The 25,214-nt window shown below is 39.7% G+C and overlaps 1 protein-coding gene across 4 annotated transcripts in view; it reads left to right on the forward strand.

Annotated features, from left to right (window-relative positions):
- GLIS3 (GLIS family zinc finger 3) overlaps nt 1–25,214 on the forward strand; it is a 422,399-nt gene that overhangs the window by 375,269 nt on the left and 21,916 nt on the right. For all 4 annotated transcript variants that reach the window (XM_081066032.1, XM_081066029.1, XM_081066031.1 and 1 more), the window contains one exon: nt 18,934–19,109. In XM_081066032.1, the coding sequence (XP_080922158.1) occupies nt 18,934–19,109 (176 nt within the window). The remainder of the gene's footprint in view (nt 1–18,933; nt 19,110–25,214) is intronic.

Below are 25,214 nucleotides of genomic sequence, written 5' to 3' on the forward strand. Positions count from 1 at the left end.
ATGTGCATGAGAGTTCTCTCTCTAGCCTCCTGACTCCATTTTAAATGAGGTTTCTGTTTATTAATTTTCACAGTAGTGAAGCTAAGAAATTATCAATTGGGACCTCTTCTTTTTCATCTCCTTTTCTTTTTTCTTTTTTTTTTAAATTAAAGTTTATTGGGGTGACAATTGTTAATAAAGTTACATCGATTTCAGGTGTACAATTCTGTATTACATCATCTATAAGGGGGAGGGAGGTGGTAGATGAGGGTAAAGGGAATCAAATGTATGGTGATGGAAGGAGAACTGACTCTGGGTTGTGAACACACAATGGGATTCATCTCCTTTTCTTGTTACTGTGTTTCCCCAAAAATAAGACTCAGCCGGACAATCAACTCTAATGCGTCTTTTGGAGAAAAATTAATATGAGACCCGGTATTATATTATACTAATATATTATATTATGTTACATTATATTATATTATACTATATTATATTATAGTACATAAGACCTGTTCTTATATTATAGTAAAATAAGACCGGGTCTTACATTAATTTTTGCACCATAAGACACATGAAAGCTGATTGTCCAGCTAGGTCTTATTTTCAGGGAAACGTGGTAGTAATCATAATGACTCTTTATAAGACTACAAGAGAAAAACAATCTATATATCTTCTTTTTGTACTCAGCCATTAAAAAAATAAATGTAAAAAAAGAGATTTTAGCCATTATTAAAGTCAAAAACAGCATCCCTGCTCCTGCACTAGCTAATTGTTTTACTGTGTTCCTTAGATATTCCTGATGCTTGGGTTGGTTTTTCTTTTTAACATTTTTGTTTCTGTAATATTTCATTTTTTTCAATTCCATTTTCATTCCAATTTCAATTCCAATTGAAATTGAATTTCATTTCAATTCCAATTTCATTTTTTTCAATTTGAAGTTTGTAAAAACTTTCAAAACTTCAAGAATAGTACAGTGAACAGTATATACCCTACACCCATATTCACCCATTGTTATATTTTGCCACCTTCTTTCTATCTCTTCTTGTCTTTCTTTCTGTGCCTTGAGATCCTTTGTTGTTTTGGTTGCCTGTTGTTTCTGAACCACCTGAGAGATTGTTGCAAATATCATTGAACTTTAGCCCTAATTACTTCAGTAGAGAGCCCCTAAAAAAGACATTCTTCTACAAAATCACAGTATAATGTTCACACTCAGGAAATTTAACATGATGCAGTATTATTATCTAATATACAATCAATATTAAAATTTACCCAGTTGTGAGAACAATGTTTTTTACAGCTAAAAATTTTTTTTCTTCTTATGATCCAGGATCTAACAAGGATCCCAATTCTCACTTCTTTTTGGTCTTGAATCTAATGAAATTCTACAGCTTTTTAAAAATTATCATCACCATCATTATTATTATTGTCTTTCTGATACTGGCAGTTTTTTAACTCGGGACCTTTGTTTTGCAGAATGTTTTACTGTTTGGATATGTCTGATTGTTTTGAACTAAACAGATTCTTTGTAAACATTTTTGGCAGGAAAACCACCTAGGTGAAATGGTATTCCTTAGCTCCTTTGAGTGTTAGTTTGCACTGTATAGGGAATTAGGAGTAAATGAACCAAAGCAGGTAAAGCATGTAGCATGTGACATGGCATAAAGCAGACACTCAGTAGCTGTTGCTGCTAACATAAAAACAGGCAACCTTGGCTTGGCTGAGAGATTCAGGTTTAGAAGCCAGAGGGTGTTGTTAAATGATTACAGTGGTTGATAGTGTAAATAATCATGGAAGGGAAAATAGAGAGGAAGGGGAAGGTGGTGGTACTTTACATGGCTGCATGAATGAAGCGGACGTTTCACTTGTGGCTTTGCCTTGCTGCTCTGCTCTTCCCACAGGATGTATGCCCCATCCCTGTGCCAGGCCAAATGGAATGGGCAAGTGTGTGGACGGTTATCTCTTCCGATCAGGTTTGGAGAGGAGGATGACATGAAACAGTCCTGAATTATTCACTGTGTTTGCATTAGTGTCCAGCATAAAAACACTAAGAGGAAATGTGCTTACTTTCCGCTTTTGGTTTATATATCTTCACCTCTGTTTGCCTGGGAAATCCCCCAGTAAAAACTCTAGCAGTTTTCTTAACGGAAATAGGTTTATCACACTTTGCGATTTTTAGTGGGAAATTGGCATTTTTTCCTGCTTTGTGGGCATTGATTCATAATTTACTTAGCTTTAGCTTATTAATAAAATGAGCTGAGTCACTGTCAGAAGTCAGGAAAGGTCCACCACATCTATTCAGTTAGCCTCAGGTTCTTCGATTCTTCAGCATCGTAAAATAAAATAAAAGCAAGTTCTATCAATTTGATGAGGTTCCATTTTTATTGTGAAATATTGTCTAAATGACACATCATTTCAGTGATTTCAGCAGTATCACACCACATCGCCTAATGTTGGTTTAAACTTATTATGGGAAGTAGTGTTTTACTACTATGTCATGTTGAACAAGCCAGAGGTATATTATAATAGTGGCTTCTTTTAAGAGGAACCCAGTGTCTTAAGAAATGATAATTCATTGAGTTTCATAGTATGTCTTTTAGACCAGAAAAGAATCAAAATGTTGATGGAAGTGCCTCTTTGAGATAGAGAAATCTTGCAATCCCAGTAATAAGTCAGCTGGATTTGTGCAGTTCATCTTGTACATGTCAGTTGCCGCCCTCCGTTCTAATGAAAGCCACCAACATGGTGTGCTCTATAGTACAAGTGGCAGAGCTTAAGGGAACTTGTGGATTGACTAGAGGAGCGACTGGTATCCGATTTCCTATGAGCTCCACCTCTGAGCCATAGAAGACTGAAACTAAGGAGAGGTCTCTTCGGGGAGCATACAACCTCGTACAGGAATCAACAGCAGACAATGTTAGGGACAGTTGTTTTTGAGAGAGTTTTCAAAATACCTTAACCAAATAAATGCCAATTTCTTAAGTCTGTATCAAGTCATGGGAAGTCTTACTGTTTTTCATTCATATCAGAATGAAATGTGGCATTGCTAGAATTCTAAGTTCTTTGGTGTATGTGTATTCTTTCTGTGCCTTTGAGTGACTAGGGCTGGTCTTCACAGATGTCATTTTCTAATTGAGCATTGAGAGCATAGTGTAGCTTTCCTGGATGCTAAGGGGTCAGAGATAGTGACTGTGTTCTATTTAACATCTTTGCAACTGTCAGGTTCTTCAGCTCTAGTCAAACAACTCTAGTCTACTCACCTGCTTGGTTTCTGCATCTTAATTCAGAATCTTTCTCTACTTAAAGACTCCCCTTATTGTCATATTCTTGACTGTTACTTAGCCTTTGGAGCTTGGCTTAGTTCTCAACCCAGAAAGCCTATTTGTCTCTTACAGCTAAAAGATACAAATCCCCCGTTAACTCCCTTGGTTCTAATTATCTGTTTAATCTAAATTTACCATTTCCCAAATGTCACCTTGCTGACTGATTATTAGTTCTTCGAGGGCAGGAACCTTAAATTTCCTTGTAACTTCCAAAGTGCCTTGTGCTGCATGTCCCAGTGGTAGGTGCTGAGGAGGGTTTGGTAGGGGAAACGGATCAGTGAGGGGAATGCCTAGGAAACAGGAGGTCCTTGCTAATTCCCACTGTGTAGGTGGGGGGTTCCAAGAAAGGATTGTTCCCCTTGATTCATTGGTCTAGATAGTGGTGATCCCAACTCTGAAAGTTCCCACGATCTGATGTAACCTGCATGCATTGACACAATCAATACTTGTTCTGATATATATATCAGAACTAGACCTGTTGCTTTGCTGTCCTTCTCTCCTCTGGACTTTCTGAGCAAACAGGGACATTGGTGTGTTCACCCACTGAGATCGTTCATAGACTTTCTCTCGCTCTCCCTCTCCATATAATCTTCCTCTCTCTTCTTTTTTAAAAACATTGTTTTTTCATTTTTCAATTGCAGTTGACTTTCAACACTATACTAGTTTCAGGTGTACAATACAGTGACTAGATATCCATACAACCCATGAAGTGATCACCCTGTTAAATCCAGTACCATCCGACACCACACATCGCCATCACAGTATTATTGATGGTATAATTTCAGTGCTCTACTTTACATCATCATGACTATTTTATAACTACCACTTTGTAGTTCTGAATCTCTTCTCCTTTTTCATCCATCCTCTCCAACTTCCTCCTATCTGGCAAACACCAAAATGTTCTCTGTGTCTATGAGTTTATTTCCGATTTGTTTGTTCATTGATTTTGTTCTTTCAGTTCCATAAATAAGTAAAATCATATGGAATTTGCCTTTCTCTGTCTTACTCCATTCATCCTTGGTTGCTGTTTGCATGTCAGTGGGAGGGACTGACTCTTGGGCTCACTGGTTGTGAGAACTGGCTGTAACTACAGTGGAGAAGCTGTTGTGCAGGGGCTGACCCCATGGAGCAAGATTTGCTTTAGCAGGAATCTGATGTCTGCCCAGTCTGTCCTTTGGGTGCATTGTTTGTGGAGGTGGGGTGCGTGGTTACTCTGGTGTGATCTGAAGATGGCCACCATGTTTGTTGGTTTTCATGCTTCCTGGATGGGTTCTGTTGCAGGCCAACATCAGTCTCTGCCTGTGCCCTGCTCAAGGCCACTTGGTATGAGCCACAAGGTGATCTGCAGATGGTTGCCCTTTGTGCTGGGCTTAGAGGTGACTGGGAGAGGCTAAGCTGTGAACCAAGGATGGCTGCCACTAGTGCTGGGCTTGGGGCTGCTTAGCAAGAGGTATGGGGCACACCAAGGTCAGATCGCAGCTTGTTTGGGGTTTGTGCACCTTTAAGAGCTTTTAGGAAAGTCCACAGCATGAGGCAAGACAGATTGTATGGAAAAGCCACTGGAAGCCGCTGGAGTAGGCCCACAAATTGGGTGGGGCAGGGTCTCAGAAAATCACCAGAGCAGGGCAACAGGTGTTAGCCAGGTTGATGGAGACTCAGATATGGCAGCCGCCTGTGTCTGCATTCTGGGGGGACAGAGGTGAGGGAAGGAGGGCTCAACAAAGAAACAGTGGATTCTGCCAGCACTTCTTTCTGGGACAAAGCTGCCCCTCCAGCCCTTGCCCTGAAGCCAGACAATTCAGTTCTTCCCTATATGTCCCTGATGTCTTTGGAGCCACTGCCCCGGTGCAGGAGCTCAGTATGAGTCAATCCATCAGTGAGTAATTCCATGCAATGGCGCTTTAAAAGGAACACCTGAAACTCCAGCAGCCCTCTGTCTCACTCAGCCACAACCTCCACCAGCTTTCACAGGCAGAAGCTGTGAGGACTTCTCTTCCTGTACTGAAACCCTGGACTGGGGAGCCTGATATGGGGCTAGAACCCTTGTTCCTCAGGGGCAACCTCTGCAGCTGAAATATCCCTCCTGATTTTTAATTGCCACATGTGTGTGTGGTACCAGCTCATTTTGTGTCTCTGCCCCTCCTAACAGTCTCATAGTGGCTTTTTCTGTATATCCTTAGTTATAGGACTTCTGTTCGGCTAGACCTTATGTGATTCTCCATGATGGTTGTTCTGCAGCTTAGTTGTAATTTTGATGTGGTTATAAGAGGAGGCAAGCACAGGGTTTACCTACTCTGCCATCTTGACCGGGAGCCTTTTCATCTCTTTTCTTAATCTCTTAGTATATGTGTGATAATGGATAAAAATCTTAAGCGTCACATAAAATATTAAAGCTTATCACATCTATATCAGCATTGGATTCCTCCATTTATTGAGTAATTCACTCAGCTAGCATTTGTGTACCAAGTAGTATGCTGGACACTGAGGATATAGTGGTCAATAAGACTGATAGGAGTCCTGCCCTCATAAAGTGTCTAGTCTAATGAGAATCAACCAGGTCAACAAGCAAGCATAATTTCAGATGTAATGAAAGAGTTTTGCAGGGGGCTGGAAAATCACTTAACCCAAAATTGGGGAGGGAGGACTCGAGGAAGAAATATCCTTGGGAAAGCTGAGGGCCTATAGAAGCTGCCAGGCAACATGGGTGTGTTCAAAATCTCAGAGGAGAGAGAGAGCAGGGATGGAGCTTCAGGTATAAATGTGGGAGGAACCTTCTGAACTGCCTTAAGGTGTTTGGGCTTTATCTTGAGGACAAGAATTTGTGTAGTTAGCCAATTGGAATATCCTGGTGATCTGGAATATATTCCAAATACCTCCCTATGATGTTAACCACCCGGCAAGAGTTTAGTATGTAATCTGTGCCCAACAGAAGAAGAAATGACAAAGAATGGACAAATGGTTCGTCTAGTCCTCAAATAGACAGGGCTTTTCTTTGTATATCCTAGACTAAGGAGGCAGCACAGTGGGGTTTATGTTATTTTCATTTTTAATACAATTTGAAAAGACAGTTTTGTCCCTTGCAATTCAAAGCCTGTATTTTATAATACAAGCTTGGCATACCAGGGTTTTGAAGAGTCACTGAGTATCAAAAAAAAAAAAAAAAAAAATGACCTCCGTGCTAGAGATAAAGTAACAAACATCTGAACATTAGAGCTCTAATATCAGAAATAACTTGGCCTCACTTTTATTATTATATCAGAGAAGACTGGAATATTGTTAAGAGGTATCCACATTGCTGGGTGTCATAATTTAGTTGCAGCTTACCCAGAGAGCATTGCTCTGAGAGGCTCCGAAGCATATATGACAGACACTTTCCTACGTGTATAGAAAGGTACCAAACTTACAGGCTGACAAATAAACACTGGTCGTCAATCTTAAAAATAAAGCTCGTTAATCCTGAGTGTTGAAATAATTGAGAAAAGCCATAGTCAAAAAACAAACATAACCTCAAATAGCCAATTTTATCAGCTTGCATGTTGGCATCTACATCATCCTGTTAGAGTCTGTGGATACGATCGTCGCACAATGCCACTTGATCGTGAATATCTCTCTTTGTTGGGGCTGCAGCACTTTGTATTCAGAAAACAGCTATCCTCATTTGGCATTCCATAAAGTGGTCAATTTCACATACAGTCAAGATTAAGAGAGGTGGGGATCCAAAATCCAACCCCCAAAACAACACACACACACACACACACACACACACACATCCTACTTGAGAATCACTGAATGTAATGAATGTCAATGCTGTGAACAGTGAAGAGGCATAAAATTCCAGTCTCTTAGCCTTGAAAGGAGAGATTAGAACTTTGGGTCTTAGATTGGAAGCAGTTGGGGTCAGTTTTTGCTTTGTTTTCTTTAAATCTATCAAAAGTTTCTGGTACTTCTCAATGTTTATTCCAGGGAAGAATAGCCACCAGTCTTTAAACTTCTTAAATGCTGATCTGTGACCACAGCCATGCTTCATCCTCTGTGGCAAATATCTTTGGGGTTATTGACCTTCGGAATGAATTTACTTCTTATAGAGATAATCATCTGACTAATAGCTTCTTAAATATGCCATGCTGGTATACTCCTAGTAGTCACACATGGGGAAAATGGTGATACTGTTACTATCTTCTTACCTACCTAGTGATTGTGAGTGGCTCCACTGGAGGGAAAAAAATCTAAATTAAAAACCTAAAAGCCTAGGACTCAAGTTTGATTACTCCTTTTCCCCAAATACTGTCACTTCTTATTAATCTATATGTTCTGTTAGTTCAAATACATTTCAGCCTAGTCAGCTCCTCTTCTCCAAGCCTAGTTAACCACCATCCTCTCCCATCTCAACTACAACATGCCCCTAACTGGTCTCCCCTATCCAGTCTTGATTACCCACAACCCTCACCCCATCAAGGCACACAGGCCTTTCTTTCACTGAAAGACCTGCCCTTTAAAATGTACATTGAATCATTGAGGATTTCCTGCTCACATCCCTTCTCCCACCATACTTGGAATAAAGTCTAAGCACTTCTTGAAATCTGCATGGCCCTCTATGGTCTGGCCTTCATCAAATTTATTTGCCATTGCTCCTCTTGCTTAATCTGTTCCAGCCACACTGGCCTTCTTACTGTTCCTGGAAAACACTACCTCATCTCACTTTAGGGCCTTTGTACTTGCTGTTCCTGAAACCTGAAAGGTACCTTCACCGAAATATTACATGACTTGTATATTCATTCCTCGTGTCTTGTCAAATATTACCTCTTAAAAAAACCCTTTCTTGACCACTCTGTCTAAAATTCCCCCCTTCAACCTCACTGTAGTCCTTTACTCTGCTCTGTTTTTCTTCGTAAGTCTAACACTCCCTGAAATTACACCGTCTTGTTTACTGATCTACTTATATTCCACTAGAATTGGGAGCTCCCCAAGAGCAGAGACTATGTCATGCTTACAACTAACTTGTTCACAACCCTTTCCCCTCAGCACTTAGAGGGGGACACCTAAGAAATTGTGTGGAATAAATGAATGTGAAGGAAGGACTATGACTATGATTCCTTTATAATTTCTGGGAAAGGTAACCGTATCCTTGAATAGATGATTGTTGTTTTTCCATCTCCACATTCTCCTCTGGGTCACTTTATGGCAAAGCAAGAGACACTGTTATGTGCATACGTGTGGCACTCTACCAAACAGCTTGCCTTGTGGTTCAAGTATTCATTCACATCAGACTGTTTTCCATGTATGTTTAATTGCAAAATATAAAATTCTTCCTTTAAGATTAATTACAAGCACACGTCACAAACCAACCATTAGAATGTCTGTAAAAGGAACTATATTTTTTAAATGCCAACAAAGTTGTTTCACCTCTGAATGCCAAATCAGCCATCTTTATTTTGTTCCCACATTCCAAACAAATCTACCTCATGTGAAGCCCAAGATGATGTTTTTTTAGTCCCCTTGGATTTTCAGTCAGGAAAGTGAGTCATGACAGTAACAAGGAAGGCTTGAGGTAAAATAGAATTCCTTTTCTTGCAACCTCTACTTTAGGCATTAGCATGAAGCATCATGGAGTTCACACTAAGCCATTACATTATTCAAATGTGCCAGTGTGTTCTTTTCATGTGCTTTCTCTGAAACAGCAAGTCATATGGAGCCAGAATTTCCCAAGTGAGAGCCCACAAGCTGTTCTAGCCTGAGTCAAGACATCCACATAATTACGAAGTGCCTCATCTCTGACGTAGAGAGGCTGTTCAAAAGGAAGCCTCTGTTTATTGTTTTAACAGTGTGATCTGGAAATCAACTTTGTCTTTTCCCCTCTTGGATGAGAACAGTTGAGGGAATTGGCTGCTAAGAGGCTATATCTTTTTGCAAGTGAAGAACTGTGTGTTTATTAGTGGTCAGGAGACTGTGGAGGTGAGCAGAAACCAAAAGACTGAGTTCTTTTTTTTCTCCTTTAAATTAAAGTTCATTGGGGCAACAATTGTTAGTAAAGTTACATAGATTTCAGGTGTATAATTCTGTAATACATTATCTATATCTCCCATTGTGTATTCACCACCCAGAGTCAGTTCTCTTTCCATCACCATATATTAGACCCCATTTACCCTCTTCTAGAGCCCCACTCTCCTTTTTCCCTTACCTTCTGGTTACCCCTAAACTGTTGTCTGTGTCTATGAGTTTTTGTTCTTTCAGTTGTTTGTCTTGTTCTTTTGTTGTTTTTGCCTTATATACCACATATCAGTGAAATCATATGGTACTCTACTTTTTCTGTCTGACTTATTTCGCTTAGCATTATAGTCTCAAGATCCATCCATGTTGTCACAAATGGTCCTATTTTATCTTCCCTTACCGCCGAATAATATTCCATTTTGTATATATACCATAACTTCCTTATCCATTCATAACAAAGTTCTTTGGATTTGTCTTTTTGCTTCCTTTTCTGAGAAATAGTCTTTGTTTTTTTTCCATTTAGTTGCAAGGAGGAAAACTTTTCTGTTTCAATCATGTTCCTCAGAGTAAATGATTGAAGTCATTCCCTCAAATAAGATGTTCTCCCGTCAGAAACAGAAACTATGATGTCTGGGCAAATATGATCTCCAATTGGACATTTGCACAAATGAGACAAAGGCACTATCTACCTGGACAATAGAATTGGCACCAATTTGGGAGCCAAATTTTTGGATCCAGTGGTCTGTTCAACAGAGTAGTTCTTCAACAGGGATGACCAACATTTATTAAATATTTATCATTTCATAGTGCTGGATAAGATGCTTGAGATGTAAAATGGTAGTAGACATCCAGGTATATGATGTTCTTTCTTTCTATAAGAGCCAAGAGCCACTCTCTAACTGTGAATTTTTAAATAGATACTGTTTCCTCCAATTTATTTCTCTAGCCAAAGAACGGCACATGTTATTACTGACCAAACCACCACCCAGCTAGTTTCTTTTCGAATTTATGAATTATATTGACTTTTGAGGTCTCATTTGGCAATGCCTTTCAAAGGCACCTGGCCATACTTGGCAGGAGCACTGCATTTGAAGTTAGTTTAAAAGTCTTCTGATGTCGTCAAGAAACCGATGTTTGCAGTTTGAGATCATGAGAAAGGCATGCAAGGGGTCATTTTTTCTCTACCTATGCCTCCCTTTCTCATGTTTAGACAAAAATAATACTTCTTTTCTACCATTTCTTGTCTGATATTCTCATAACATTCTCTTCTGAATTTTTTTAAATCTGCATTTTACTGTCATGCTGACTGAACTCTATGCCTAAGACCATGCTAAATAAGTGAATCTTCCCTTTGCCACAGAGCCATGAGTTAATCCACCTTACTTTGACATACTCAGAACTGCTGAAGATATGATATCATTGCAGAATTATTTTTTCATAGCTTAAATTTTGATATCAAACGTCTAAAACCACTCTGGATAAATTTTCCTCTGCTTGACATTTTTTTGTAAAGGATTTGACAAAATCAGACTTTTTTTGCCTCTCTCCCCATCACATAGATTCTGAAATAGACAAACAACGGAGTCACAGCCCATTCTGTAGGCAAGATATTCCACAAAAACCTCCAGCTCTTGGTTAAATGCATCCTGTGTAGTTCAATTCTCTTAACATATCTTGGATGTCCTCTCCTCCTCCCTTTTCATTTCCACTGAGGGTTGGGAGGACAGAGTTCTTGTGATGCCCTTGGCCCTATTTCAGTGTTTGCCAGAAAAAATATATTTCTCTGCCTTGGACATTATTACTTTAATTTCTTGACTTACAACTGACTTCCTACACCCAGGTGGAGAAACATTTCTCCAGAACACTCTACGTTTCTATTTCTCACTGTATGTATATGTATATATCTATACACACACACACACACACACACACACACACACACACACACACATACATGTCTTCTTTTAAAGAAAACCTTGGTGATCATATACGTAGCTTCATAGCCCTTCATTTGGCATACACTGTGGAGGCTCAGCAATTATTTTTGAGTCTTGGTCTTGTCCAACATGATAAATTATTTGCAGTTAATATTGCAGTTAATCTTGTAAGAAGAAAGGAGCACGAAGCCCTTCCAGGGGTTGGATTCCCTTTTGGACTCGTTTGGAGCAGAGTCCTCAGATGGACGTACACAGCTCTTGGCCTGCTTTGGTCCTGCCCAGATGAGCAGTGTTGCAATTACCCACACTTCCCAGCGGCTGTTTCTTCATTTCTGAAAGCTGGTCTTGATTGTCTCAGAAGCAGAATTCAATTTGCAGTTCCCCCAGTAACGTGCTGTGATTCATTCGGGGACAAATCTGGATTGAACTGAGTCCAACTGTCTCTTTTGTGAGACAGAAGGGAAGTATAAGTAGATACTATAGTCACCCAGATGAATCAGCCAGGAATTCATGAAGTGATTCATAAATCGTTATAAAGACCACTAAAGTCTACTAAAATGGAGTGCTGTCTGGCTATACAAAGTGGGGTATTATCATTGGGGGAGGAGGGGAGGTTTAGATGTTAAATCAGTTGTGAAATCCTTAAAACTGTGCTTTTCTTTTTAGGTTCTGAAAAGGATTGCTTTTTTCCCCCCTCTGCAGTTGGCCAACTGCGAAAGCCATTTTTCATTGATTAGTTTTCACAGATAAATTTTAAAACCACCACAGATGATACCCCACAATTCTTTTGGGGAATAAAAAAAGACCTCCCCAAACCACTATAGACCAGTTTGTATCCATTATTTCTACTCTCTGGCAGCAAATCAATAATATTTTTCATGTGAATACAATGAAACAAGCTGTTCTGATGCATTCTTCCTTCTTTGGGAGGTCTATAACCCCCATGGAAATGGTGGTGTGTGTGTGTGGGGGGGACAATCCAAAGCACATATCAACCAACATTTAATCTAGTGGGTCATGTAAACACCTTTTTTTCCTAAGTGTTAACCCCCAAAGCAGTGCTGTAACACACAGTCCTGCATTACTTGCTAGAACTGCTTACTTATATAGCACAAGTGAAGAGAAGTAAGACACATTTATGACATGTCCTTGACTTGCAACACAGTCTTTAATTAAATTTTGCTTGAAGAAATGAAATTGTTAGTTAACATAGAAATACTTTGGATTCATAGACAGGGGAAAGAGCAGTACTTGAAAGGAGTTATCCAATTGGAAAGACTAAAGTCTAAAGACTAACGACTAAAGTGATAAGCCCAGCTTGGGCAAGAATTGAGCAGTTCAGAATTGAGCAGTTTCACCAAAGCAAACTGGGAAACCTGACTCCATTGTCAGGTTTCAGAAGCAATAGGTTGCTGATACATCCCCATCACCCGGTGATAAGGATCAAAATCTCAGATACCCACAGGAATCCGCTCGCATCCTCCCTCCGCCCATCTCTCTGCCTTGCTTCACATCTCCACTGATAGCATCTTACCTTATTGGGATAAAGTGGTATCTGGAGAACTCGCTGTGGGACTTGGCAAAGCATTTCATGTTTCTGGGCCTACTTTATCTCATCCAAATAAGGTGGTGCTCTAGTGCTCTTCAGCTAGAACATTCTATGATTGTATGAATTTATGAACTCAAGATACTCCTTTGGGAAACCCAGTACCAAGAAATGAGACTCTTACATAAGACCACAACTACTGCTCTGAGAACTAGAACATTAGCCAGTTGAGTAAATGCCTCACTTTCTTTGAGCTTTATTTCTATATCTCAATAGTTAAGGGAGAAAGGAGCCCTAAGATTTTTTTATATTAAGAACTCCATAGGTGATGGAAGGAGAACTGACTCTGGGTGGTGAACACACAATGTGATATATGGATGATGTATCACAGAATTGTACACCTGAAACCTGTGTAACTTTACTAACATTGTCACCCCAATAAACTTTAATTTTTTAAAAAAAAACTCCATAAATACAGAGAACCAACTGATGGGAAGTAGTTTGTGAGGCTGAGTGAAAAAGGTAAAGGGGTTAAGAAATTGGTAGTTACAAAATAGTCATGAGGATGTAAAGTACAGCATAAGGATCGTAGTCAATATACTGTAATAACTATATGTTGTACCAGGTAGGTGCTAGGGGGATCACTTTGTTGGTTATATAAATGTCTACCCACTATGCTATGCACCTGAAACTAATATAAAATAATATTGAATGTCAACTGTAATTGAAAACTTTAAAAAGAGAAATATTGGAGTACTAACACATGCACAAAATATAATTCCTGTGGGCACATCATACCATAAGGGGTATGTGGGGTGGAGGGTGGGAGGGGAGTGTTAAAACAAACAAACAAACTCAATAGATAGTCTGATGCAGTGCTCGAACCATAGTCTTATATAACCCTCAAGCAGTGGGTACGTGTTAATATCAGGGATACCTTAAATTTCTATTCTATTGAGAGAAGTCATTCTATAGCCAGGTATTGAATCATCTAAAAAGTGTCAGACACTCATTGTCTAAAGTACTTGGATATCTCTGACTTCCCAATTTAAATTTGTTCATAATCCATCACCATCCCTCACTTTCCAGTCTTTATTTTTCTTCCTAGTACTCATTTCCTCTAGCCCAACACATGGTTTGCTTATTTAAATTTGTTCATTGCCTGCCTTCCCTCACTAAAATATAAGTTCCACAAAGACAAGGAAATGTGTCATGTGTTGCTTTATCCCTAGTACTTAAAAACAGTGCCACAAACTTGGTCAGTGTTCAATAGATGTTTCTTGAATGAATAAATACAAATGTTACCTCAGATTTTACGATCCCTAGTGAGAGTCAAGATTATCTATATTTTACACTTGAAATTGAATCTGGGAGAAGTCAGGTAATTTATTCAAGATTACCCAGCTATTATAGTAAGGGACAAAGCCAGATTTCCAGCCCAGGACTTCTAGTACATCTGTCTCCGAGCACATCCATCTGCTTCTCCTGCCATTTGCAGTTTTTCTGCATATGATTCTCACCAGTTTTACATGTCTCCATAGGGGCCTATTGTTGTGTGAAACTATCTCTAATTGAATACTACATTTGCAGGAAAGATAACCTCTGTGCTTCTGGCTCAACTTATTGTAAGGTTGGGGAGCTTAATGTGAATAGAAGGTGGGAGCAGGTCACACAAACGAAGGAGCATAACCAAGTAAATACCCCCGAATATCAGACATTATCTAAGATGTGCACAGATAAATAGTTGCAGAAACCTTTCTAAGGTTTTGGGTTGGTTTTTTTTGGCAAAAAATCTTTTATGGCCCTTTAAAACGTGTTTCCGCCCATCCTTTTTTTTTTTCTTTTTGGCAAGCCATTGAACTATGGCTCATGCTAAGGTTATATAAACTCCACTAAATGAGTGGAAATGGTTGACTCAGTTCTCTGATTTGCTTGTGTGTGATGTTTCTGGTAAGCAGCGATTTTTTTTTTTTTTTTTTTTTTTTTTAGTTCTAGTCTGTTGTGCATTTACATAACAATTTTCTGTTGTTTCATAAAAGTATAAAAGGCCAGAGAAGAGACTGACTGGTAAGCTATGTTGAATGAAATCTGTGAAATGTCAACTGCAGATCAGCAGCTGGGGGACAGAGTTGGACTTAGAAAACTTTCAGACCATCTCTCTTCTGGCTCTTGGACAGTCCTGTAACTCACAATGAATTAGAGTGATGTCATCTTGTCCTGACATAATAGAGTAATGAGATATTCTGCAGGAGAAAAATTGTAAATCACTGCAGTTTATACTCAGCATCAAAGTTGTTTGTTTCTTTTAGCATAAAAATTTTTAATGTACCTTCTTCAAATTAAAAAAATCCGTTTGGGGCAGAATATGTAGACTGTATTTATTTTGGTATGTGTGTGTGCATGTTTCAAAACAAGGTTGGAAAATAGTTGAGGGCACTAAGAAAGTGAGATTCATCCCACCTTCAATAACAATAGGAATATTTTATGTTTTACTTAGTGCGCTTCTGTTTACTTAGTGAGCATGTTGTTTATTGGGTTGCTTCTGGAATAAATTGCCTCAAACTACTCAAGTTTCTTGAGTCCTTTTGACTTTTGAAATCATGTTTCTGGCACCTCTCCTGCTATGATTTGTCAGTGGGCCTCTCTTAACAGTAGAACTCTTTCACCTTCTCCACTCCTCTCCTGCCTCTTGAAGCCCTAATTTTCATTCGCTATTTCTACTCTACTATGAGCTGATTAACAAGTAACCAAGTTCATAAAAATTAACTTTAAATTAACAGAGGGATTGTGAGAGACTTTTCAGTAAAATACTGTGTAGTGATTTTAGGCAGTAACAAAATCGATTCTATGTGCTGTACTTGAAAATCAGTCACGTTTACACACTCTCTTCTTAATACTGGATTCTTTTAGTTCCAAGTTGTTATTTCCTTGTTCTTAGCAATTGTCTGGACAGTTGAGATCACGTCCTACCACTTTTCATCTTTTCTCTATACATGTAAATGTTAAAATTTTTATACCAATTCTTTTCTTTCCAGATCAGACTGCCTTAGGCATACATTTATTTACTTAGAATACTTAGAATAGTTTATACTTAAAATTTCATTAATAATTTATATGGAATGACATACTATATTTTGAAATTATATTAACTTTATACCATATAATGTTATTTATTTGAATAACATGGAGAAAAATCCAATCCAAATTAGCAAAAAGCAAAATACAGAGTTAGCTGAAGGCTCAGTAGGTATTATTTTATTCCCCTTGGGTCTCTGAAATAAGCAATGCTAAAACCTGGTGTGTATACGACCACATTTTTTATCTTTCTTCCTCATCATTATTACATTAAGTAATATGTGGTAGCCAAGAGGTCATGGCCAGGGTTTGGAACTCGTGTGAATGAGTAGGATAAGAATGATTGATAATTAGCATGTAATTATATACTCTCTAAATAGATGCATAGATACATAATTTATGTGTAGATATATAGTCTATATACAGATATAGTCTATTATATAGAACTTACATTCTAAATGACTCATAAAATGCTCAAATGAATTCTGTTCTTTTAGTGGTTGAATACTCCCCCTTTTTTTAGCTAGTAATCATAATTCACTCTATAGCCACATCACCCCAAATTATAAAAATAGAAAGTTTTATATTGCTGACACCCTTTGCCTCCTTCCCCTTCCCCACCCACCTTTTCTACTCTTTGTTAATCAAACCCCTACTTATGAGCCAGACTTAATGTGCAGTGGGGCTGGGGTGTTATGCAAGAAAATTGTTCTCCATCAAGCGCATGATATTAAGGTCCTACTTCTACATACTGCAACTTGCCCAATCCATACATTTCTGCTCCATCAGTCCTCAACAGAAAACAAAGGTGGTAGAAGTACCAGGAGAAAAGACCAGAAAAAGCATCTAAAGCACGTTGCATCTTTTATTCTCAAGTGAAGATATATAATTAGGAAACCAGTCAACAAATCTTGCTGCTTTGCCCACCCCACGCCCCCCCCCCAAAAAAAAAAATCTTGAGATGCCAATGATGGCTATTTCTGTAGTAATGCAGGTTGCCTTCCAATCCAAATCCTCTCTCACTCACTCCCTCCCTCCCTCCCAGGGATTCCAGTGTTGAGTGGTAGTGTGGACTCCTCTAACTATAAAGTCTGTGATCCCACAAATTCTCATCCATGTCCCGCAACCTCAGAGTGGCTTACGAGACACATTAATGACATGTTCTCCAAGGAGACAGTCTCCACGTGAGGAATCCTTGCGTGCGAGTTTTTACTAGATGTTCTCAGAGCAGTACCAGTGTTCGTTTGCTGTGGTTTCTCTCAGGACCATTTAGCACATATTTTAGGCTAATTCCAATTAAGATGATGTGCTTGGAAAAGATATATTTTATTGGTACAGGACACTCATTATTCTCTTTCAGCAGAGCAAAGATATAAATTATTGACGAAGCAGACATCCTAACACAACTAGTTTGTTTAAGTGTCCTCTGACTTCTCTTCCCCAGAGGTTATCTGGTTCAAATCCTCCCTCCTTGGTTTGTGCATGGCCTTCTTATATAGCTTCTTCATACCTCAACAAGGAGAATGCAAAACAGAACATGGCATTTCATCCCATGGTTTCTTATAGCTGTAATACAAAGGTAGAAGCTCTACCTTATTAAACATTCCGGTTCAGAATGTTGCAAATTACTTTGTAAACTTGACTGGTTCGCCGTCTTTTTTTTTTTTTTTTAATCAGATACGGCCCTATACAAAAGCCTAGCAAAATGCGGTGATTTGTCCCTGTGAAATAAGTGGTATACACAGATGGCAACTTCTACATGTTAGTGTAAAACAGGGGTGTCCAAACTTTTTTCACCAAGGACCATACGTGTTAAAATACACAAACAGCCGGGCCACTCACTTGAGGTGAAGTACATATTGCCTCACCTGGTTTATTTAAGTAAACTAAATGTATTTTTGGAATTTGCTGCGGGCCAATAAAAAAATGTATTGTGGGCCACAGTTGGCCCGCGGGCCGCAGTTTGAACACCCCTGGTGTAAAACAAAGCCTGTCTTTCTACAAGGTGTAAGAAACGGCTAATTGAAAATTTTTAACTCACTGGGCCTTTTGTGGGGAGACTAAGCAACTCATTGCAGGTATAGTTTTCCCGAACATAATCTTGCTGCTTCATTTCACTGCCTCGATGGATTCCCTGCTCCTTACTATACCACATTGTGCCAGCCCCCTACTGACCTGGCAGGCCTCCTACTGAATTCGAGTACCATTTTGATAGTCTGGGGACATTGCTAAACTTTAACATTGTTCTCACAAGTACACCTTCCGGTCGATGTTAGAGTGTATAAACTCACTTTACATCTAGTCATTCCCATCCTGCCAATTCTCCCTTACAATTAGACCAATGGATAGTTATTCACGTTATATGTCAGATTAGTGGCTGTCACCTTATTTAAATACCTGTGTGTCCTCCCACAGAAACTACCAATAGTCTTACTGTGATCGGCTCATATGATTGCAAAAGATGTCCCACATTGTGTTCCTGTTAACCCAGGGCAGTGTTCTTGTCCAAGCAGAGAACCCCCGAAGATCTCTTGGGTTCTGGATTTCAAACCACACTTGACCTTTGAGGTTTACGTTAATTTACTCTTGGCAAAAAAAAAAAATGTATTGTTTAAAGAGAATAGGATTAGAGAGGCTTATAATAAAGACTTGTAACACTTCTTGGGCCTCAGATATGTCTTACAGAACAAAATGTTTATGAGCTAAGTGTAAATGAATCAGAAACATATGGATCAAATTTCCCCTAAAATGCAAACGGATTTAAAAATTAGCAGGAAAGCGGTCTGACAAAAGATGTGCTTTTAATTTCACCAAACCTAGAGTATTTGAAATGCATTTTAAGAAGCTTGGCAAATCCAAACTGTGACTAGGTTGTCCCTTTGTTGATCTCTTTTATTCCCTCAGTATCTCAATTGAGAAGTCAGTGGTTAAAAATGAGAGACAAAAGTCTTAATTATTTTTTTTTAAGGGCTCTTTTGTCATGCTGTTACATAGCCAGAATGGGAAATTAGAATTTGGCTTTGACAAGTGTCTTTGCTCCTGTGATTTCAGTCCCTCATGTTTCCTTTTATAATTGTTTTCTCAGGTTTGCACCTTCTGCTCCATCTCCTCACCACATCAGCCCCCGGAGAGTTCCAGCTCCTTCTTCTATAATGCAGAGAACACAGCCTCCCCATACCCAGCAGCTCTCAGGATCACACCTGAAGTCTTATCAGCCGGAAACAAACTCTTCTTTCCAGCCAAATGGAATCCATGTCCATGGTAAGTGAGGAGCGGTCAGTCCCTTGAGTTTTGAAAAGCAACGTGGTACTGTGGTTTTTAATCAAGTGTCTTAGTTACCAGTTGTGGATTTCAGATGGTCTGTTACATGCCAGGCTTTGCCTTTTATGACTTGCCTCTCAAATTTCAGCATCGGCATGAAATCTTACAGAACTTTCCTGGCTTTGGCCCTAAGATGATATGACTTATGATACCCCAAAGCAGTCAGCCCAAGGAGATGATCCATTAAGCGAGCCAGCACTTTCGCACGTCATGGAGAGGCCCTAACAACAGTGTCTTCTTTTCTAAACCATGACTAGTCGTGTGAAAGGGAACAACAGGAGCCCTTTGCTCGTGCATGCCTCTCCTCTCACAGGGCTTTGCCCTTGTTCCCCATATGCCCAGATCCTCTCCATCCTTCAGGGCCCAGAATAAATGAGACCTCCTCTCTGAAGGCTTTCCTGATCTCCTAGCTGGACTTAATCTCTCCTGGCTCTAAATTCTGATTACGTGTCAGCTGCATCCTTCCGATAGTACTTATGCTCTCTCTTCCTTGTAATTTACTTCTCTGTGAGTGAAGTAAATTACTTATCTTCACCTTTAACGTGTAAACTTTCTGAGGTCAGAATTTTCTGCCCTCTTGTCATTTCTCTTATAGAACTTAGCACAGTTCTTCACATGTTGTAAAAACACATAGATACTTGATGGGTGCATGGAGGGGAAAAAAAGCAATGGAAGGCAAGAGAAACATGATGGTTTTCAAAATGTGTCAATCTTATGTTTATCTCAGAAAGTGCATGGAGAACTAAGTCTGGCATAATTTCTTTTCTTTATTTAAACCCATTTTGCTGACTCAGACAGATATCTTAGTGAACATCCGTAGAAAGTTGAATTGCCAAACATATAGACTCAAACTATACATAGCTTTTTAATTCCTGGGGACACTCTGTCCTTTTTATACAAGCAGAAGATAATACTGTCCATTTAGACTGTGTGTTTCAGCTTCTTCTGAAAAATAGGATTATTCATCCAAGTCTTACTGACTCCTGAATTTGCTTCATATGAATTGTTACTTGAAATCAGTAGGTGGTATCTCTAAGCAAGTCTAAATCAGTATTCAAATTGAGTCTTAATATGTGTGAATGATTTTCCAAGATGACAGGGGCAAGCAGTACTATTGAGCAAGGCTTAGATAAGAACATTAACATAAGGACCTGGATAACTGAAGATTAGGCAGTGTGGAGACAGTGGCAGGCTATAGGAAGGGAATGACCTTGAGAAACCCAGGGTCAATGCCTCTGGCTCAAAGTTCCATCTATCTGGTCTCCCTTCTCCCCAGTTTTAGTCACACAATGCGCCCCCTCCCCCCCTTCACCAACAAAACTTGGACTTCCACCATTCTTTGGGCCTGTTGTAATGTTTACCTTCTTCTGCTGATAAATTTCTTCTGAAGCTTTAATGATGTATTTATTCAACCAAGCAGTATTTCTTGAGTTCCTACTATGTGCAAAGCAATGTGTATGTGAGAAAGACAAACAGAGCACTCTCCCTTCTAAGGGGGGGGCTTCCCACTCCGCATGAGGAGCTTGTCTAACGTGGTGGAGATTCAGGTCTCCTGAGCTGTGAAGCCATCCTTACCTGCAGGCAAGAGGTGGACAGCATGAATGTGGGCTTTGTGGAATACAGAATATAGGTCATTTATCCTAAGACATGATTTTTACCTTCACTTTAACTGAAATCTGAATATAGCTCAGTCAGTGGCACCATATAATTGGCAATGATTTTTTCTGTCTGGTGCTGTATAGAATAATGGAGCATTTCTCAGTCAGTGGTGTCATGGTTCCAATGAAATACAGTATAACACTCTTTGATTACAACTGTGAAACACATTTTACAAATTCAAAAATTAACCTATGTGTAGAAAAAAATTGGAAGGAAATTCTCCCTAACATTACCTGTTCTTTTTATCACAGTAGTAGGATAATAGGTGGTATTTTTTTCTTCTTTTTTCTGCTTTCTAAAGAAATTTTGAAAGAGATTTTGGGATTAGACCATTAGGCCATTAAAAATTCCCATGGCCAATGAGAAACTGCTCACAGAAGCCCTAAAAATAAATACATATGACAAGCCTTTCTGGAAGAGATCTGGATGTAGTTACGCAAATTGGGAAATATGACTTTTCTCCCAGAAGGTGGACGAGTGGCTGCTGTGACGAGCTTGCAGAGGGAGTGTCCCTACATTAGCTACTGGGCCATGGCTAGGAATTAAGGGATAGGGATCCAGATACAGCCTTCCTTCCTCCTCCAAGCATTTTTCTGAAAATGTTTCTCTGGAACTTCCTAGGCAAAAGCATTTGAATAGACACCAAATTGATCTAATATTTTTCAAGTGGGTGTGATAGTGCTTGGAAGGAGAGGAGCAGAGACCTTGGCCATACCTTTCAGCTTTGGTTGGATTAGTTTTCTGGATGGCATCCTACAGCATCTTGGTAACAGATCCCCTAGTCAAACTAGATATTTAAAGCCCCAAGCATTGTCAGGGTTGTAAACATGAGAGCCACAGTGAATATTTGTTCTCTCTTTCAAGAAGTTCATGGCTTTCGTAAGCAGCATCACCCTTATCCTCTCTGTGCTCTCTGTGGCAGGTAGAGGTCAGAGAAAAATGTTATCACTGTATTTTTAGAGCTTAGAACGGAGACCTAGAAGAATATAAAATATCTAGGCTTTGCTGCCTCAGCAAAGGACACAGGTGTCTTTAATATGAGGTCCATATTTTCAAGCCACATTCTTAATCTACGTGTTTCCAAGCAAAGGAACTAAATACATACGTGTTTATATCTGTCCATGGGGAAATGTATTAGGTTGGTGCAAAAGTAATTGAGGGTTTTGCAATTATTTTTAACCTGTTAAACTGCAATTACTTTTGCACCAACCTAATACTTGTATGTAAGTGCTGTTGCATTACCTCGAGCCCTGGAAGGTTCGAACTCATAGGGGCTTTGGTCTTACAGATGAAAAAGAAAAGGAAGTCCATTGACTTTTTTTCATGCCAGACTGATTGATACAGAGCTTAGACATTGTGTGCTCAACATATATTTTTATTGAGAGGTGTTTTATAAAAGGCATACTTTGAAAAGATTAATAGCACTGCTTTTTCAAGTTGCCTCACCTAGTGAATAACTCAGGACCAGAGCACAATTTTGTTGATTCTGTATCCACTTTATTCATATTGCTTTTATTAGTAAGGTGGATAAGGTGTCATTTCTTTCAGTGTTTGATTGTTGATAGAATTTACGGGTCTCTGGGTGGTATCTCCAAGGCAACTTCTTGGTACATTTTAGTCTTTTATTTTATATGTAAACATTAGGACAACTCTTTCTAATCATGTAAGCTTATTCTTTTGCCTTTTCTTTCTCTTTAGGACCATTCTCTTGCCCAGGCAAGCTTCAGAATTTTGCTTGGATTAGTTGCCTGAGAGTTGATATTTGTACATTTTGTTATGGTACTAATGGATAATTTCTTTTTAAATGCCCTATTCACTCTAGGCTGTGAGAATGCCATGGGAATTCCTAGAACAGCATTTTCACAACCTTCCTGCTTTTGGCTTCATCAAGGAGAGGCCAAGTTCAATTCAGCAAGTGTTTATTGGTTACTCTACGTGCCAGGCAAGCATGAATGTCATTTAATCAGTGCACTGTGATACGTGCAATAACAGAAGGTAGCAGAGGCACCCAGTTTATTCAGAGGAAGGTTGTCAGAGAAGGGTTCCTAGAGGTGACTCTTGAATAGGGTTTTAAAGATTAATAGTTTATTGGGTCGGCCAGGTGGGAAGAGGCATTCCAGACAGGGGGAAGCAAAGTTCACAGACAGGAATACAACTGACAGGCTTGCACATGCCTGGAGAGAAGAGCCAAAGGCAGTTTTTGTATAGCTGGGATGCCCAGGTTAAGCTGTGGAGCAGAGGGAGAAGAGGCCGAGGACCCAGTAAGGCCAGCTCCTAAAGGGGTTTGGGGCCATGCAAAGTGTAATGCTGCTGAGTGAAGAAGCCAGCCTGGTATTTTAGGGAAGTCAGCAAGGGCATTGGGTAGAGAATAGAATGGGAGAGGTAGGAACATTACATCCTAACTGCTGGGATTATATTGCACTGCGTGTATAGAACACCCAAACAGCAATGACGTAAACAGTCCAGCTCACTTAGATGCAACTGGTAGATAGGGGCATGATGTAAGAATAATGCGGAATTGTGTTTATTCACACAGAGTCTTTCCTAGGTAAGACAAGTTAGAATAGCGAGAAAAGTCAATGAAAAAGCCCTCAACCTAGCTGCTGCACAGGCAGGAGCCCTTTCAGCTCTCTTTTAATAAAATGTGGAATGAGCACAACCCCAGGAGCTCACTCTCCAGGGAGTATATACCTGGCCTTGCACGGTGCTCAGCTAAAGGCAGATCACAATGCTTCCTATCTGCTGGCACCCTCACCTGTTGTCTCAGTTCCTGCAATCCTACATTTCCAGTCGACGTTTTTGTGAATTTTTTATAACCACAGAGAAGCCTCTAGCCACACAAAACTGGCTGCCCAAATTCCCTCTTGATTATTTTGTCACCGCTGTAGTTAGAAGGGTTCATACTGTTGAGTGGTCTGTCCCAATCCTAGTTTTCCAAGCGCTTGTTATTTGTAATACACATTTGTGCAGAGCACAAGACTTTGCAGGATTTGTTTATCATGTTATAGCAGCATGCCCAGCCCAGGGTGTGTGTCTACTCCTCTCACATAACAAGACATCTAACAATAAACAGTGTGGGGTGGGGGAGCAGCCCCACAGAGCCAACAGCGCACCAGCCTCCTCCCAGCTTTCTGCTTTGCTGTCTTAAATGGTGGCTCCCATGTACCAGTTTACAATGTGGATGCTGATATTCTACGTGCCGAGTCTGGGTTTCAAGCAGAGGGGAGGGAGAAGAGTGAAGGACAAGTGTACCACAAGCTTCGTCACATGGCTACCCTCATATGCAAGGGAGTCTGGGAGTACAGATATTTAGTGCATTGCCATGCTTAACACAATTGAGGTTCTGTTAATAATGTTTATTGGATAGGCACATTTTGTGGTCTGCCAAATGTTCTCTGGGATGGTTTTTTAATCTGTAAAATGGAACTATTGCAGATTTGATTGCCTCCTGGAAATCAGTGGTAGAGCCTAGAGGCCTCTTTTTGATGGTTCAGCCCCATTTTATGTCCCTGTACCCAATTCTCTTAGGTTTTTATACTTTCCACTGCTTGCTCTTATTTTCACCCCTCTAGACTTGCCAGCTGCCAACGCAAAGATTTCCATCATCCATGGTCCAGTCGTTAGATTTCATTAGGAAAACACCATGAAGCTGCCTATCCAGCCTGGGCCATTTGATACCAATGCGGCAGCAGTGGGAAGTGAGAGCATTCTCTGTTGGTCCTGGCTCCTGGGGTTCATAAGCTGTCTTTCTCATGATTTAAAGCGTGCCCTGCCTGCAGGCCCCAAAGAAGCAGGCCAGTCAGCTCCCAGACAATGATGGTATTTTCCCACCTCAGTATGGAGTAGTGAGATTGTCAGCCCAGCTCAAATTGAATGCATCTGGAAACAAAAGATATCCAACCACCAACAGGCCTCTAAGAATAAAGCATGTTGTAAATGGTTTGTCCTACCAACAGCCAAGCCATCTTCCAAGCTGAAGAAATCCCAGAGCATTGATACTTAAATGGAATGGGGTGGTAGGTACAAGTTTAACTTCTTCCTCTGTTGTTCGCTGTTTACTTACAGTGATTGTGCAATGGTACTTTCCAGAAAGTGCCCTATGGGTCATAGCCACAACTGATCTCATTTCTGGGAGTTTATAGTGTTAAATGTCAAAAGGTTATTTTTTAAAGGAAAATTGTAGAGATAATAAACATACTCCCCGCCCACCCCAGCAGGAAATTCAGTCACATCTACATATGCGAGGTTGTGAAACAATAAGTAGTAAGTCTAGAAATGGTATTGTTTAGCACTTAAGCAAGTTTCACAACTTCTCCTTGAAATCTCAGGAAGACAAATGAGAGTGATTGTAAATCAACAGTGTAATAGTCTTCACTAAGAAAGTTG

The sequence above is a fragment of the Rhinolophus hipposideros genome (genome assembly GCF_964194185.1).
Source record: "Rhinolophus hipposideros genome assembly, chromosome: 11".
Classification (NCBI taxonomy): Eukaryota; Metazoa; Chordata; class Mammalia; order Chiroptera; family Rhinolophidae; genus Rhinolophus; species Rhinolophus hipposideros.